This window comes from Cryptomeria japonica, chromosome 1 (genome assembly GCF_030272615.1).
Source record: "Cryptomeria japonica chromosome 1, Sugi_1.0, whole genome shotgun sequence".
NCBI lineage: Eukaryota > Viridiplantae > Streptophyta > Pinopsida > Cupressales > Cupressaceae > Cryptomeria > Cryptomeria japonica.
This window is the reverse complement of record NC_081405.1, coordinates 135,736,699-135,753,669: the sequence shown is the minus strand read 5'-3', so window position 1 is coordinate 135,753,669 and position 16,971 is coordinate 135,736,699. Positions and strand designations below refer to the sequence as shown.

At 33.4% G+C, this 16,971-nt stretch overlaps 2 protein-coding genes across 2 annotated transcripts; both read left to right on the top strand.

The window, feature by feature from the left end:
• Positions 1–2,589: 2,589 nt before the first annotated feature.
• On the top strand, positions 2,590–9,136 carry LOC131042992 (TMV resistance protein N). Its single transcript, XM_057976339.2, has 5 exons — positions 2,590–3,287; positions 7,200–7,331; positions 7,417–7,724; positions 7,872–8,029; positions 8,463–9,136. The coding sequence occupies exons 1-5, from the start codon at positions 2,862–2,864 to the stop codon at positions 9,128–9,130; spliced, it is 1,692 nt and encodes a 563-aa protein (XP_057832322.2). The 5' UTR covers positions 2,590–2,861; the 3' UTR covers positions 9,131–9,136.
• Positions 9,137–9,367: 231 nt separating this feature from the next.
• LOC131860389 (disease resistance protein RPV1-like) lies at positions 9,368–10,915 on the top strand. Its single transcript, XM_059214801.1, has 3 exons — positions 9,368–9,508; positions 9,602–9,862; positions 10,005–10,915. Exons 1-3 carry the CDS (start codon positions 9,368–9,370, stop codon positions 10,908–10,910), a joined length of 1,308 nt encoding a protein of 435 aa, XP_059070784.1. The 3' UTR covers positions 10,911–10,915.
• The last annotated feature ends 6,056 nt before the right edge of the window (positions 10,916–16,971 follow it).

The following is a 16,971-nucleotide window of genomic DNA, read 5'->3' as shown; positions in this document are numbered from 1 at the left end:
AGATTCCTAGAAAATGGAAGGAAAAAGCCCTTCTTTTGAGAAAATTATTCACCCTCAAAAGGTTGTTTTAAAATATATCATACTCAAATTTTCCCCATGTTAAATCATCTAAGGTATGGAATCCACATGAACTTCATTTTTTGAATCTAAACATCTTTATCCTAATTTGTTTCCTAAGCTAAGTCAAAAAACTATGTCCTTTCATCAGAGATTAGTCCTTAGGCTATATAATTTTTATCTTTCTCTAACCCCTTTGAGTGAGTCCCCTTCTAATCTCTCTACTACCCTGTTGGACCTAAATTTGGTGGTTGAGATCTCTAGGGCCCCTATGGCTAAAACTACCTCAACTATTGGTTCCTCCTCTAAATCCAGACTCATCTACACCCATTTTAACCCTAATAGAGAGGCAAAACAAAATTCTTCTTCTATCCCATCCCCCAAGAAATTAAAAGTGCTAGAGTCTAGAGAAGAGGAGGAGTTTGAGGACTATGAATCTTATTTTGATTCATAATTTGAGTGGTCTCCCACCGTGTCTAAGGAGGTGGCCCCATTTCCCAATAATCAAGAGACCTCTGACCCTAAGAAGGCCTTCTTAGAGGCTAAGGCTACGATTTTAAAATTGGAGGAGAATGTGAAAAGATAGGAAATGGCTATCAAATGGTTCATCTCTCAGTTCCATGTGGTAATAAAAAAATCAATAGGCTTGAAGTGATAACTGAGGTAGGGACGAGAGTGGACAAATGGGTTATGTATTTCAAAGATGAACGTGTTTGGGAAGTAGCAAGTGATATGGTTGGGAAGTTGAAGAGTTGGGAGAAAGTTGAAGGGATATTGAATGAGATTTCCAAGAAGGTGACACAAAAATGAGAACAAGATTGTTTTGGAACTACAAGAGAACTAGGAGCTCCTAATGGGCAAAATAAAAGAAATGGACAAACAAAGCTAGGAGATAGTGGCTAAAAACTCAACTTCCCTCAAATCTATATAGGATGAGATCAATTAGAGGAGAGCCCAATATAAGTAGCATGTTTTGTCTCATTTTACATTGGTGGAGCCCCTTGCTTCCATGAATAAAAAAACTTTGGATTTTGACACCCCTAATTTTGTTAAAGATTCAAACAAGAAAATTTCCTTCTCAGACAAAGTTCTTAGTTTATGTAAGGATTGGTAGGAAAGTGATGCCTCCACCCAGTAGGCCATCTCTTTGTGCCTTTGGTAGTTGGTTGGTTTCACTGGTTTTGTTGTGTTTTGTGGTACTGGCTCTATCTTTGGTTTAGTTTGTGTTAGTGGTTTTTGTCATCCTTTGTTTTCTAGGTCTATTTTTTGCTAGGTGCACCCCTCTCATGCACCCTAGGTGGCACTTTTTTGCGATTTTGTAATACTTTGTAATGGTGTGGGCCTATCCTGCTTTTTATTAATAAAAAACTAAAGGGAGTTTATAAACATATCTAAAAGAATTTTATGAGTAGATCTAAAGGTAAATTGTAGATGAATTAGAGTAGACATATAAGCTAATTCAAAATAGACCTTAGAGTGGATATAGAACAGGCCTTCAAGATGATTTGGAGCAAACCTTTAAAGTATAGATTTATATTAGATCTTGAAGGTGATTTATAGTATAATTAAGGTGGATTTTGAAGGAGTTTTATTTCTAGGAAAACTAAGAATTTGTTGTTCAAGAGGTTGGTGTCTAATGCTAAGTTGGTGCTTAGTTATGGGGATTAGTGTCTCTTATGAGTTTGTGCCTACAAATATAAGTAGGAATTGTTGTCCCAAATATGTCGGTCCCTACAAAATTTGTAACATAAGTATTTATATAAGCAAATATTTTTGTCGTGGTTTTCTACCAAAAGGGTTTCCACATAAATTTCATGTTCTTACTTGTCAATATTGTGCAACTCATATTATTGTGGTTGTTGATTTGAGAAAATCTAAAATATTGTCTTGTATTGATTCACCCCCTTCAACTTAGCTTCAATTTAGATATTTGAGTGTCAATTGAAAAAAAAACCAACAAGTTGATCAATTATTTATTCTAAGATATATATTCAATTTCAGCTATAGTATAATAGTTGTGTGTAATATGAATCAAATCTTGAATCAAAATCAATTAATTTACAAGAATTTCTTGAAACCAAACTTTTATTTAACCTACCTTTAAATCAATATACCTGCTATGAACTAGGCAACGAAGAGTTTTATTGTAATACTACAAATGCATGGATTCCCCCTACATGACACTAGTTAATGTGAAGCTCAAACAAACAAAATATGACAATATTGTATTAATAAAGAATGGGTAATCATTTTAATTAAAATCTAAGTCCGTAGCAAATGAAAGCGTGCAAAGTGAATGTGAAATGGAGAAACCCCAACGCACTGAAATGGAGATCACTTTCCAACGGTGGATAGAGGCTTCTGGAGTACGCTTCATTCACTCCTCTTCTACATCATAGGATTCCAGTCTTTATGTCACATCTCCCAGTCTATTCTCATTCACTTTTATGTGGAAAACATTTGTTCGGCTGAGATCATTTTTATGGTCGTCATATTCCTCTCCATCGTAGATCGGCTGGAATAAATCTGCACATAACATTCTATAAATTTGAGTTCCTCTAGTGAAGGTCCAAATTTAAGGCATTCCATTTAACCTATAGACTATTTCTTCATTCTTCTGGTGTAGGTGCACCCACGGTCGTCAGAATAATTTCGTGGGAAGATTAATTTATTTATCTGTTTATTAGATGTCCTAGGCTTTGATAGTCCATAATATTCCCAAACAATTTATGGGAAAATTATGAAATTGTTTCACATATCAGGCAATCAGCTGAAGCTTCTGTATTGAAAATTTCTTAGTAGCCATGAATTTCTGTGGTTGTTGCAGTTGCTGGGGGAAGAGGGAGCGCGGTGGCTTCCATGCTTCTGTTGATACTGCAGAGAACCCATCAACAAATCGTCTTGTTGATACTGTAGAAAACCCATCAACAGATCTTCCTGTTGACACTGCGAAAAATCCTCCAAAAGCTCGTCCTGATCGATCAATAGATCTTCCTGTTGACACAGCGAAAAATCCTTCAACGGATCCACTTGATCGATCAACAGATCTTCCTGTTGACGTTGCAGAAAAACCATCCTTATCCACAACATCAGTCGGACCTTCTTTTTCCAAAAAACCACCACCGACACTGGAAGATGTCAGGGATAGCTTACAAAAAGTGGACATCGGAAGACTTGATGATTTCATCAATGTCATTAGACAACGGCTGGAAAGAGTGGCCCCTCAAAAGGTTCGTATACCTTTGATTTATTTTCATTTCAGGCAAAATTGCTAATTAGGGGTACTTGATTTGATCTGTAAGGAGGGAACGTGTTAATCAATTAGTAGTTGTGGTCATTTTTTTCTGTTTTATACTTGGGAATGTTTGCTATGTATAATGGAGGGCGTTGGTAGACATTACGCATCAAACTTGAAATTATTAATTTATAAATGAGAATTTTATGGTAAATCTCTGTTGTAGTATTGTGATCCTTGATATTGTATCCTCTCTGATTTATGATTACATGACAAAATTTCTAACAAAACACATAAACCACCTGCTTAATGTATGGGCTAAGGGTGGTTAAGCTATTTAACCCCATAAAAGGATCTTTTTATAAAAGCTTATCAGTAACGTCTCATTTATAAGGTAATAATCGATTCATCTATAGCTGAGGATAAGATCACAACTTCATCCATGCGCTTAGTCAAGAATCAGTTATCGAAAACAATATTTTACTCACACACTTTTATAGAAATCATGGATAAGTTTTCCTTCTCCATAAGCTACATAATTATACATATTTTTCCTTCTCCATAATCTATATAGTAAAATTCTTCTTCTTCAATCAAATCTAGAATCTATCTTCATCAATATTCTTATTCTTAACTAGCTTGCTAAATTTTCTAAGTAGAGAAACGTAACATTGATCATTCTTGTTTGAATAATATTGTCTTCCTTTATTTGTCCCTTGTATTGATTACAGTAGGGGTTGCAAGAAATGATAACCATTCTTGGTTTCTTTTTTATACTTTGAACCAAACAATTTAGGAATATAGACAACTAATTAGTAGATTGACACAAATATTCTCCTAATCCACTTATGCCTCTGACCCCATAAGTATTCTCTATCTTTTAGCCTATTCCTAAGTGGCTAGTTGATCCATAATTAAATAACTTAAATATTATATAATAATAATAATGCTTATTTAATTTATAAATTTAATATGAGTAGATCCAGGGGTGATGGAGTAATTTGATCGATCATGGTTGGACCGCTACCTAGGATAATATTTCGGCTTATTTAATGTATAAATTTAATATAATATTATTTATATAAATTTGATATAATATTATTTATATATTTATAATATAATATATATTATTTAATAGGGCTTTGTGGTAATAGGGGTGTTTGACAAATCTTGTGAGCCCTATGCATCTTTGTTTGGTCTAGAGATTGAGCTCATAGCCTTACATGGCATATCCTTTTTGGACATTATGATGGGTGGGATAGTTTTGAAGCATGAATTGTTCTCTAACAAGACAAAACATTAGTAATTCCTTTTGAGCACAAATACAAGCTCCTTTTGAGCACCAAACTAGAAACAACAATTGGAAGACCAAGGGTCACAACTTAGAAATCCACTTTAAACAATGTGACAAATACAACCAATGGAAGACCAAGAGTCACAACTTAAAATTCCACAAAGATGTTCCTCTTCACATTGAGAACTCAATGCTTTAACCAACTAAGATCAACCCCCTGGACAATTAATATATTATTTCAAAATCGTTTAGTATAACATATAGCATGAAAATGTAATTTATTATTTATACATTATATTTATTATATATCACAATATAAAATTAATTTTTTAAATAAAATAATATTTTTTAAAATATAAATATATAATTATAATATAATATTAAATTAAATAAAAAATTTAATTTTTTAAATATATAATTTATGATTTTGTGTTATATTTATTATTTATATTATAATATATAATTATTTTGATCTTTAAAAATTAAAAATAGTATTTAAAAATTTATAAATATGTAATTAACTATTTAAAATTATATTTATAAATAAAAGAAATATAAAAATCCAAATTTTTTATTTTAAAATTAATAAAGTTTGATCTATTTAATTAGTTTTAAAATTTAAAGAAAGTTTTAACTTTTTAATTAAAAGTGAACTACATATATTAAATATGAAAAAAAGTGTCTTTGCGAAACTAAAACATCGAATTAGCTGCACATTTTTCAATTTCATTGGAGGAGTCAAAGTCATGAGAGGGGTTGAATTGAAAACGTGTGGTCGCAGTAAAATCGAAACCGAAAAGGCAAAACAACTGCAGATAAAAAAATGGTTAAAAGTGAAACAACCGCAAATAAAAAACTGCCTAAAACGGATGGATGGTCGAAATTTGTTCAATCGCCTTGCAGCAGTACGAAGGTAGGGGACAATTGTAGATATGTACTGACAAGTCGCCCATTTTTTATTTATGTCAGTTATATTTATTTTAGGTATAAATAATTATTTCTGGACAAGGTAGTACAACTAAACTTATTTATATAATTTTTTTGTATGATATAAATTTACCAATATAATTAAGACTTTTTTACCTATTTCTATAATAATAAACATAAAAGTATAATCATTTATAAATACACTAGCAAACATCATGAAATTCATATAAAATAATAATAAGCAAACTAAAAATTAGTCAAATATTTACTTTGCTAGTTATTATTATTTAGTACAGTTCTTGCAACTTGAATGGTGATAATGTAGTGTATTTAATCTCAATTCCTTTCATAATGGATCTATCGTATCTTCTCACTTGCAAGTTATCCCCTACCTTTAAAGCAACAACCTTTATGGTATCTTTAACACCAACTACAACATCTTTTTCATTAAGTGATGGTCCACAAAATTTATTAAATTTTCCTATCAAAATTTTTAATCACATATAAATATTATTGAAAACAAAATTAGCTACTTCTACAATTGTCAATATAATAGTATGATTACCTATAAATTCTCTATGAAACAATGTGAAATTTATTGAAACTACGAAGACAACTATAAATTAGATAAACTATTATTTTATAGTATATTATCCTCTACAATTCCTTTCCCTCTCATAGTGTGTCTCTCCTATCTCCTCTTCCAAGCAACCCCCTTAGCATTAAAGCTAATATTTTTACTTCTGTTTCAAATCTATTATTTTTTAACAATGGACATTAAAAAATTCAACTCATACATTATATAACTTCAAACTTAGTAGCTAAAATTATGCTCAATTGATGAATGTGGAATTGAATATGATTAATTATTAAATTTTGTTAGGTATAGTTCAGGTAATATTTTTAGTTATGCTTCAAATCTGTTACTTTTATTTATTTATTTTTAAAAGGGACATTACAAATGTCAACACATCCACTGTATAACTCCAATGTTCATAGCTAAAAATCATTCTTGATGGATATATAGGGCATTGACCTAATATAAATGGAACCATACATACTGTGGAATCAGTTATGCACACAAAGGTCAAAAAGTACACATTTCAAAGTGTTCCCTGATACCTAACTAAAGATGTTTCAATAACGTCAAATCAAAATTGCTAGTACTTGCTGAAAAATGTCCCAATAGTGGTGCACAAATGGGCCAATTATGAACAAAAAATTACAAAAAAGATCGGTTATTGGTACAAAACAAATTTATTAATGGTGTTTTCACTATGACGGCTATTGGGGGGTCAACATGACAATAAGGTGACAGTTATTGGAACTATGTATACATTTGATTTCTTTTCATTTCAAGGAAAATTGCTAATGAGAAGTCTTTTCTTTTTAATCTGTAAGGAAGGAACACCTTAAACAGTTACGCTTGTCGCCAATATATTGGTCTTTTATTTTTAATCTGTAAGGAGGGAACAATTTAAACAGTTACAGTTGTCGCCAATATATTGGTCTTTTATGTACTAATGGTAGTCAGGTATGATTGAGGGTGTTTGTTAGATTTCATGCCTCAAAAGTATTAACTCACGAATGTGAACCCCATCTCCTATCAGCCAAACACTCTAAAAGATCAGAATCAACTCCAGTTCTCATGCTTACTAAAACCACAAGTAAATATTGTCTGGACAGGATACACAGGACATTGCAAGCTCAAGTTCTCCAAATAAAGATAAGTTTCCAGTATGGACTTCTCCTATTGTACAGAGCGGAAGGAAGTTTCTATCATTTGTCAATGATCATTCAGAGAAAATAGATAACAAGGTTAGTTATCTGCAAATAATAATATGGATATTATTTTATCTATTTTTGAAGTTGCACTTATCTTTTATTTTCTATTGATTGACAGGATGAATTTTTTAACTCAGGCGAAGCAGCAAAAATTGCAGGAAATATACTTCAGCAAGCTGGCCAAATCCATTGGGCGGTTGCAGCGCTTTCTATCACAGGCTATCTGATATCAAAATGTCAAAAGGTGTCTCAGAACCATACTGAATATATAGAGCTCTTGAAAAAAATGCTTGAGCTTGCATCTCATATTAAGGACTTGAAAGTTCGTATTCCTGAAGAAAAAGAGAAATTGGCAAATGCTTTCCAATACATTGTTGAGGGATCGATGTTTTGTGCCTCCCAATTAAATTCGGGAAAATTTTGCAGGTTGGAACGATTTATGTCCTTCAATAATATGTATCGTTGTATTTCTATTATATATGGTTAATGGTATTTGTTTTTATATTAAACTTCTCTTTAAAAAATTAATAAGTTTTGCAACCATAATTTACCGTTTGGAATTGTATGTTGCAGCTTCTTAAAATCATCAATAAACTCTGACACTTTGAGTGGAATTCGCTCCAAAATAAGCGGTCTTTATCAAGATTTGAACTTAACTGTTAATAAAGAAATGTTAAAAGGGCAGCCTGTTATTCTTCCTCTCTCTCAAGCAGAGTATCCAAAGAACGCAGGTAATGAATCAATGACATTCATTTTGAATCTTCCATGTTATGAAACAGATGCTTTTATAGGGATAACTTCTATTGCTTCCAGTCTTAAATTTTACAGTACTTGTAACCAAAAAAAAGAAGTATATGTTTTTAACCTTTCAATTTTTAGTTCTTAATAACTTCAAAAAATCCTTCTGAGAAGTATCTTTCTTTCTCCGTGTGAAAAATTGTGCCTTGAAAAGAAAACTTAAGATATTTCAGAAAATATTGGATTGTAGTTCATTAAAAATTTACAAGTTATTGAGATTTTCCGTTTTTATGGATTCAGTTTGTTCCTTTCAATGTGCTATGTGATGATAGTTCATCCTAGTAATAAATTGTTGCTTTCCATGCTGAAAGAAATTTTTCCTACACGTCTCTTTTATTATTATGACATTCTTGTGTTTGGCAACAGTTGGAATCGAAGAACAATTAGAGGCAGTAAATAAATTGCTGAACATGGAAACAACTGAAGATTGCTCATCTATTGTTGTTCTTATTTGGGGCTTCGGTGGCATTGGAAAGACAACTCTGGCTCAGGCTGTTGTCTCCAAAATAGATAGAAGCCGTTACAATTATGCCAGAATTATATTAGATGAGGTTTCTGAAAACAATAAGTATAAGTATACAGAAATGCAGCAGCACATTTTACAAGATGCATTCCCAAACTATAAGGGTGGAATTAAAATAGAACTCCGAGATAGTGATGATGGGAAGGATAAATTAAGAGAGGCTTTTTCAAGTGAAGGAAACAAGCCTGTATTTTTGTATATTGATAATGCCCTGCACAAAAAAGATTTGGAACAGCTTCTTCCCGAGGACTTGGGATGCCTTCCCCAACATAGCAGAATTCTTATCACATCCAGAACCAAGGAAATTGTTGATATGCTTGAGGAACGTGGTTTTCATGATCGTATCAAAGATTACCCTGTGGAAACTCTCTCTGACAATGATGCAATGCAAGTTCTCTGCAAAGACAATGCAATTCGTGATCGCATCAAAGATGATCTACAAAATATTGTGAATGTCTGTAAAGGGATTCCTTTGGTTCTCACAATCGTTGGTGCGAAATTGCGGAAGTAGAAATATGATGTGTGCCGCTGTAGTTGGATAATTGAAGATTTGAAGGAAGGCAAGGAAATCAGAGATCTGAGTCACCGCTTGTTTCATTTTGTATATGAAGAGTTGGACGAGGCAACCCAAGAAGCATTTTTGGACATCTGCTGCTGCTTCAATGACAAAGAACGTCGATTTGTGGAGTACATTGTGGGTGCCGAGGAAGTCACAATCCTTGAAGAGGCAGCATTGATCACACCAGTGATGGTACAGTCAAATTCGTGGTTTTGGGAGGAGGAGGAGAGGTTGACTGTTCACGATATTATCGGGTCCATTGGGCGTAGATTGGCAAAGTCTAGCAGGATTGTGGATGCAAACGCTTGGGATGAAGCTGAAAAAGATGAGGTAGATTTCTCCTTTTAACTATACTTACATGGACTGCTACCATTTTCTTTCGCTGATTAAATTATAAAACATGCTGACACTAGAGTCTTGCAGGCCAGGCTCAAAAGAGTTAAAACGGTTTGCTTTTCTGGTGATAAAAATTACATTCTCGAAGAAAGACATTTCAATTCGATGAAGGAAAGTTTAAGAATTCTGGTATGGAGAGGCAGTATAAATGTCAGTGTACCATACGCAGTAACATTACCAGAGATAAGATGGGCAGAGATAAGCGGTGGTTTTTCTTGGCTGAATGTAGAAGCACTTCATAAATTGGCTAGCTTGTGGTGTGACAATCTTCCCACTCAGCAGAGAAAGGCAAGTCCTCACTTCAATAGTCTACGTACTTCCATTTCATTTTTGCACATTACGGTTATGTTTTTAACTATTGCTAATTTTAGCTGCATTTTTTGTCATGGTAGTTGATGTTCTGACAAAGAAATTTTAACTGTGCGTGTAGTTACCAAATAGTTTAAGGACGTTATCAATCTCTACAAAGGCTGCCACGCGGGACTTATTAAGTATAGTGCCAAATTCCTCCCTCGAAGAACTAAATCTATTATTTCAAATTGAAGTTCCAAATCTATTTTCATTTCCATTATTTCCAATTGAAGTTCCAGATGAAGACCCTAGCCAGCCCTTTAAAGAAGAGGAAGACAACACCACAGATATATTTAATAGATTTCTTCGCCTTCAGGATTTAAACAACTTAAGGTATCTAGTAATTAAGAGCTGCCAGTCTTTGTGCGAGCTTCCTGAGCAAGCGTGTAGGTTACCTCATTTGAGAAAACTTTCTATGTGGAGTTGTAATAGAATGAAGCGTCTGCCAGAATTATTTGGGCAACTCAAAACTTTAACGCTTTTGGACTTGAATGACTGTGAAAGTCTGAAAGAGTTGCCCGACACGTTTGGGCAACTCACAAATCTAACAGATTTGAACTTGGTGGGGTGTAAAATTGGGCAACTCACAAATCTAACATATTTGAACTTGGCAATGTGTAAAAGTCTGAAAGAGTTGCCCGACACGTTTGGGCAACTTACAAATCTAACATATTTGAACTTGTTGTCTTATGAAAGTCTGAAACAATTGCCTGACACTTTTGGGCAACTAGAAGCTCTGCAGCACTTAGATTTAGCATTCTGTTCAAGGCTTGAGGAATTGCCTCGTGGCATTGAACAACTGACATCTCTTAAATACCTGGACTCGCGTTCATGTCGTGTATTGGAGTCTGGCATTTGTCAGAAGGACGGCAGCATCAAAATAGTAAAGAGAAATTTGCATTTTTGTTCCGGCTGTAACAGGGACAAAAAATTGAATGTACAAGATGATAATTTGGTGGGTTCAATATTAAAAAAACATTTTTAATGAAATGTTTTCTTCTATGTTTAATTTTTGAAAATTCAATTGTTTAATTGTTTATAAATAAAAATATAAAAAGAAATATTATTTTGGTTATTGTATATTTTAATTTGATAAGAAAATAATTTAAATTAAATGATATTTTTAAATAGTATTCAAAGCAAAAAATCAATTTATAACTAATGAAACATTTAGTATAAATTTTCAAAATAAATTATATTTATTACAAATAATATTATTTTATAATTGTTAAAAGAATAAATTTTCACTATTAAAATTATGTTTTGATCAAAATGATAAATAATTTAATTTATCTTAAATAATGTGCTTTATGTTTTGATCATAAATTATAATTTATCATAAAATCACAATGTTTTAAACATGTTAGGTGTAGAGTAAAAATTTGAACTAAATTTCCTTTATAATTAGGTGAATTGATTCTTATAAAGTTGATTTAAATTCTATTATAAAAATAAAAAATAAAAAAATAAAAAAAAACTTTATTAGGTGCATTTTTTTCATTTGAATAAATATTATTAAGAATTTTGAACTTGTAGTCATGGAATTTGTATTTTCTCAAACTATAATTGAGACCACTAAACTTGGAGAAATTTTTAAAATCTTAAAACCACTTACCATTATTGAACATATTGTGATTTTTTTTTTAATTGAACTAAAAAACCAAAACATGTTAAGAAATTGTAAGCCCTTATAAATAGAGCAATTGTGGTCTAGCATATCTAGAATTGTTGGCTTTAATGTGATTAATGATGTGGGATAAAATAGATTGGATAGAAATGTTCTCCCTGTTATATATGGAATAGGAACGAGGTACCCACAATAGGTTAAGCCAACATATAGGAGAAACATCAAGAAAAATAAAATCCTCAAAGGAATGGTTTGGGCTCAATCTCTGAGACATCTTCATTAGATCTTACTTTTATCAACAAAGTTAACACCCTAGCTAAGTTATCAACTTCTAAGATACTTGTTGAAACATGGGAACACCTCTAGATTGTGGGTAACCTATACTAGGGATGAACATGTAGAGAGGGTTGGTTTACTTGGGAATCACCTAAAATTGATTTATTCTAGTTCTATGTTGAGAAAAAGGAGTAGGGAACACTTTGAAGATGACATTTAACTTCTTAGATGATGCACTAAATTTGTATCAACCCTGTTTTTTTTATTTTAGACACATAAATAACTCAAAATCCTCCCACGACGTTTGTTCTGAAATATGGAAGAAAACTTGAGAAGTTAGTAATATATGACAATCACTTCATATACAAAATATTGGAGTAATTTATATTTTCTTACAATATAGGCAAAGATGACAATCTCTCTAAAATGGATAGCTGACAACCAATGAATATAGGAAAAAGAGACAATTAAACCTTGTACAGGACCATGCCATGTATTCAAAGAGATGAAGTTTGGATCATTGATAAGCATAATGGTTATAAAAAAGAAAAAATATGTCTATATGGCACCAATGCAAGTGAACAATGATCAAGATCAAGTGATGTGCGACTCTAGAAGAGAACCATACTCAAAATGAGAAATATCTAGTACAATGTGTTGATGAAAAAGATCTAAGGCTTGCATCAATAAACTAAAGGTATGGAGAAGGCCCCAAACACATAAAGTGTGCCCTCGTGCTACCCTACCAAACCTATACAAATAAATAACACTCCATGTTAGTAAATGGCTTATGAGGAAATGGATAGATTCATAGCTATAAGAAGACCTTATTGTCACAAAAAGATTGAGATAGTCTCAGAATATTACAAAGACTGAATGAAACATGATCTCACACAATGTCCACTCTTCAACAGTACTACAACAATTATTTTTCTTTGGTAGTCATCAAATGGGAAGTTTGTAAGGAGAATAAATAGTGAGGAGATGATCACCAAAGGATGCGGTTACGCTATTAAGGATTTTCAAGGTAAATAAGTGATATTTTGTATCCAACCATAGAAAAACTTGTTCACAAATGAGTAGTTGAGTGTTAGCAAACACTATTAGGATCCAAAGAAATGAGAACCTTGGACAATGTTTGTATAATAACTATAGTGTTATCCAAAGCTTTAAATGGAAATAAGGATACATGTTAAGAGAAAAAAGTACTAGAGGACTTTGAATTATGAACAAAAATGTGACGATGCGTTCTAATGAACCTACATATGTCCTTAAACTCAAAGGGTAACTCAATTTTATTAGAAGAGACATAACTATTTATATCTATTATGCCAAGATTAATCAAAGAGGAGGATGGATAATAATAATTAGTCTAAAGGTAAGTGCACCAAGATGTGGTACCAAAAATGTCACGTTTTTATATTTTCATAAAAATGTGTCATTATTATGAAATGGTCATCTAAACCTTTGGGTTGGATGCCCAAGGAAAATACAACCCAGAGGGTTGGTGTTTTTCAATGCAAATGTTTTGGTGAGCACCAAATATGGCACTTGCCAAATGTTATGTATTGGCAAATGTAGAGGTCATGAATGGGCAAATGTTCTAGTTTGGACACAAGTGAAGAATACATATCTAACATCATAGATTTTCCATCACATACTAATGCATTCCTAGTTACTATTATTCTTTAGTTCATTTTAAAAGCACCAATTCCAAATGTTCCTAAACCCATTATCCACATCATTAGTTTTATTACTAAGCATCACCTAATACACATCTAATTCATTCCCATGAATAAGAATAACAATACATTCCATCATAATACCAAAATGCATAACCATAACCAAAAGATGAGAACAATAAGAGAATGTCTTCCATTACTTAACAATTACCATAATCAATAGCAGTAAGGGTAATCATCTCATTACATGACATATCATACATGTGTATCTAATCATCTACTTAACACATACAACTATCTCATGATACATAATTTCTTATCATAACGCCACATGAATCATATTACAACATTTATTTCATTCTATAACGTTTACAACAATCTACTCCAAGATTCCATCCATAAACTGAAGAGATAAAGGATTAATATCTACACACGTGAGAATCCAACGAAGAACATCCCAATGGAAGAAGGCATCAAACCACCTAACCATGTGGAACTATAAGGAACTACCCCCTATGCTATAGAGAATGACACAAGATCCCACACACACACTAGATCTAGGCTAACACTTAACAACCAAAGGATACAACCAAAACCTCTAAAAGGAAGTAACCACGTGAACAATACTCCAATCACATCACAAGCCTAACTCCAAAGCATAAAACATCCAAAGACACTACAACAACAAGGTATAAGGAACTAGGATCTACATGTCGGGAAGAGTGTCATCACATGCTATCACAAAAAACAAAGGATATCTTAGGTAAGAGGAGTTAGAGCTCCCTATTCTCGGTATATGTGATACACATGTGGAACCATCTCAACCTTTGAGGAAATCAAGGGAGTTCGGTTTATCCAATTATCGGATCTTCCCAAACCTCATCCTGAGTCTCTACTAGCACTCTAGGCCATGAGATGGGGCACCACTAATACATTTCTTATCTTATTAAGATGAATTGTTGTTACCCATCCCTCCTAAGATTAATTTATTAGGTTATCACTTAATTATACATTAAACTCCCAATGAGCTATCCCAACGATCTAGATCCCAACTCCCCAACACAAGGAATCCTAGCGATCCATTCCTCATGACCCCAATAGACTCATGGAAGACCACTCTCCCTAATCATGCTCCTAGACCTTAGGGTAACCACATATACAACAAGGAGGCACATACAAATGTATTCCACAAATGACATCCATACAAGGATACATATAGATATGCAAATCCAATCAATAGCCACAAGCCATAATATAAATTACACGAAGTAACCAAGAGCCTCATAAATAATCAAGAGCAAGGCATAATTCCCTCTTTCTTAGCCATAAGCAACACATTCCTCCACACCAAGGGTAAGTGCACCAAGATGGTGAACAAAAAGGGGGGTATAAGTGGCCACTTTTTTTTTTCTTCTGAAAACAGGTAAACCTGAACTTCAAAGAGATATTCGAAGGTCACACACTTAAAACTAGGAGTTGAGAAAACAATAAGAATTGTAGTACTCTGAATCTAGTTTCTAAACTACTAAAGTTTTTAAAAATTGGATAAGATTAAGAGGGTCAAACCTCTCTCGCATGAAAAACTATTCCTGATTTTTTCAGAAAAATATAACATAGCTGTTTTCATGCGCTGCACAAAATATATAATTAGATTTAGTATTTTACAAAACCCTTTGGTAGGATGATAGGTAAGATTGAGATCTAGAAGTTGTGTATTTTTTTATAATTTTTCGTTGAGTATTTTTTTTTTAATGATTTTTTGAAGTGACCGCATCCTGAAAATTTGGTACCTATTCGTGCATTGGGCATAACTTGCATCAAAATAATCGAAAATGAATTTTTTTTTTCCAAATTGTATAGAATCTAGTGTAGAACAATAATATGTACTTTATTTTGAATTTGGTCAAGTATATCAAAAGTTATTAAAAAAATGGTAGATGTATGTCTGTGAAGACTGTCAAGGCACTGGTAAATAAAATTAAAGTTTACTATGCTAATGTTGTCTAAAAATAGAAAAATTTATATGGTCAGAAAGATGAGAAGACGTGTGAGATTATGGTGGTAATTTTAGAGATACCCACTTGATCATTTGTAAACCTGATGATGATGAAGTCGAGAAATCATGTTACAAGATGAAAAAACATGTAAAGGGACAGAAATGGAGGGAAAATGGGCTTCCAAGTCTTAGGGTCATTTTCCAACCCTCTTACCAAGCCAATACCCGCACAGGTTTTGATGTGCAATATAACCTGCTCGGGTTTTGAAAAACAAAAAGTACCATTCATAATTCTACATATCCCGTACGGGTAATGTAGAACTAAAACCATCATTTTGAATTTCCCAAAACCCGTACGGGTTATGAAAAACCAAAAATATGGTTTTTCATAACTCATACTGGTTATGAAAAACCAAAATTATGGTTTTTCATAACCCGTACTGGTTATGAAAAATATCATTTTGAGTTTCACAAACCCGTACGAGTTATGAAAAACCATTATTTTGATTTCACAAAATACATATATAATATGTGTTTATGTATGTATATATGAATATCTATAGTTATATATATACATATATTTATATAGATATATGTATCTATGTTTGTATACATGCATGTCTCTCTTCTTTTCCTCTCTCTCATCTTCCTTCCCCCATCATCATCTTTGTCTATTCTGAGCCCTAATTAGCCTTTCTTGAGTTCTATCTCATCTCTCTCCCCCTCACACTCTCTCTCTCTGCCAAGTCTCTCACCCTCTTCTCCTTCTCTCTCTCTCTCTCTCTCTCTCTCTCACCACCACACACACACACACACACACACACACACACACACACACACACACTCTCACTATCCTATCCTATTATCACCCTCTCCCCTTCTCTCTCTTTCTCTCCCCTACCTCTCCCTCCCCCTCCGTTATCTTATCCTATTCTCTCTCCTGCCCCTCTCTTGACCCTATTCTCTCTCTCTCTCTCTCTCTCTCTCTCTCTCTCTCTCTCTCTCTCTCTCTCTCTCTTTCTCTCCTTATCATATCTCTCCCTCTCTTCTTATTCCCTATTCTCTATTCTCTATCTTACCCCCTCTCCCCCTACTCTCTCTCTAACTTGCCTTTCTCACCCCCCTCTCCTATCCTATTCTCTCCCTCTCTTCCTATCCCCTCTCTCTCTCTCTCTCAATCCTATTCCTCACCCTCTCTCCCTTCTCTTTCTTTCCTATCTCTCTCACTCTCTTCCTATCCCCTTCTCTCTCTATCTCTAACACTCTCTCCCTCCCCCTCTCCTTATCCTATTCTATCCCTCTCTTCTTACACCCTATACTCTCTCTCTCTCCCCATCTCCCTAGTCTCTCTCTCTCTCTCTCTCTCTCCTCTCTCTCTCTCTCCGTCTCTCTCTCTCTCTCTCTCTCTCTCTCTGTCAATCCTATTCTCACCTCTCTCCCTTCTCTTTCTTTCCCTATCTCTCTC

Bases quoted from the DNA above. Each gene is read 5' to 3' on its own strand.
- LOC131042992 (XM_057976339.2), top strand. From the start codon at position 2,862: ATGAATTTCTGTGGTTGTTGCAGTTGCTGGGGGAAGAGGGAGCGCGGT. The intron at 7,332-7,416 runs GTTAGTTATCTG...ATTGATTGACAG, and splicing joins CAGAGAAAATAGATAACAAG to GATGAATTTTTTAACTCAGG. The intron at 7,725-7,871 runs GTTGGAACGATT...TGTATGTTGCAG, and splicing joins AATTCGGGAAAATTTTGCAG to CTTCTTAAAATCATCAATAA.
- LOC131860389 (XM_059214801.1), top strand. From the start codon at position 9,368: ATGGTACAGTCAAATTCGTGGTTTTGGGAGGAGGAGGAGAGGTTGACT. The intron at 9,509-9,601 runs GTAGATTTCTCC...AGAGTCTTGCAG, and splicing joins ATGAAGCTGAAAAAGATGAG to GCCAGGCTCAAAAGAGTTAA. The intron at 9,863-10,004 runs GCAAGTCCTCAC...CTGTGCGTGTAG, and splicing joins TTCCCACTCAGCAGAGAAAG to TTACCAAATAGTTTAAGGAC.